At 47.4% G+C, this 1,193-nt stretch overlaps 1 protein-coding gene across 1 annotated transcript in view; it reads left to right on the forward strand.

The window, feature by feature from the left end:
• The window catches only part of GLOD4 (glyoxalase domain containing 4), a gene marked incomplete at its 5' end in the record, with an annotated part of 6,014 nt that overhangs the window by 1,923 nt on the left and 2,898 nt on the right, over positions 1-1,193 (forward strand). Inside the window, 2 exons of the mRNA XM_009323784.1 lie at positions 118-167; positions 921-1,041. Of these exons, the coding sequence (XP_009322059.1) occupies positions 118-167; positions 921-1,041 (171 nt within the window). The remainder of the gene's footprint in view (positions 1-117; positions 168-920; positions 1,042-1,193) is intronic.

The following is a 1,193-nucleotide window of genomic DNA, read 5'->3' on the forward strand; positions in this document are numbered from 1 at the left end:
CGGCCCTCGCCCCCTGCCCCGGGACCGCCAGCGCGGCGTTAAGCCTGGCAGGGGCCGCTGAGGTGAAAGGGGACCGCGTTTCCTCTGTGCTGACCGCTTTCTCGCCTAATTCGTAAGGTGCTGAGGCACGAGGAGTTCGAGGAGGGCTGCAAAGCCAGCTGCAACGGGTGAGTGCCCCTGCGCCCCCTCCCCGGTCCTCTGCTTCTCATAAAGCACCTGCCGGCCACGGCCAGCCACGCGTTGTCATTTTATAGGTAAAATAGGGGATGGGTGGGTTGGTTTTTAAAGCAGTTCCCTTGGAATCAACAGTTCTGCTTTTTGTGTAGGTGTGGTGTTTACACTGGAACACAAGTATTGCTGTATTACACCTGTAGACAGGTGTCTACACCTACAAGACCGATACTGAACTTTGTAAAATTATTTCTAAACTTTCCTGGAATTGCGTTCAGTTACGTTGGTTTTTTACAGGCACGGGGCTATCTAGGGTCTTGAGTTAAAAATCCCTCCTGGTAGCTCCAAAGGCTTTTGTCTGTCTTCACAAATGAAAGAAGTCGTACAACCTGGCGCCTAACCGCTTACTTTTCCTACTTCGCAATAAGGAAGCGCTCATATAATTCCAGCTGATGGGCAGCTTGTGCTCTTAAAATGTGAGTTGTTAAAGAAGGAGGTAGAATCGTTTTCGTCGCGTGGTCACGAATGAGAGCCCAAGGTCAAAACTAGTGACCGGGGGGATGCCCGCCTGCTCTGTGCTGAGGTGCAATGAAAATTCTTCACAGAAGAATTCCCACTTGGTGGGAGGTTACTGGATTACCTGTGCCATTTGTTTACTCTAGAAATGCAGCTCTTCCTTGAAACACTAGCACTTGCAGTTCTTGGTGTTTATTTCTAATACTCATGACAATTAAATATGGATGTTTCAGCCCTTATGATGGAAAATGGAGCAAGACGATGGTGGGCTACGGGCCAGAAGACAATCACTTTGTTGCAGAACTGACTTACAATTACGGTATTGGAGAATATCGCCTGGGTAATGACTTTCTGGTAAGTACCACACGTAGCAGCAAAGTCTTTCTTCTTACGATAAGCTTTTTTTACTTTTACGATTAGGAGTCTGTTTGGTGTGTAGGTGGTACCAGTTGCTTTTTTATGCTGTTTGGTCCCTTAGACACTTTTTATTCTTGCTTTTGTAGTTG

This window comes from Pygoscelis adeliae, unplaced genomic scaffold (genome assembly GCF_000699105.1).
Source record: "Pygoscelis adeliae isolate BGI_AS28 unplaced genomic scaffold, ASM69910v1 Scaffold290, whole genome shotgun sequence".
NCBI lineage: Eukaryota > Metazoa > Chordata > Aves > Sphenisciformes > Spheniscidae > Pygoscelis > Pygoscelis adeliae.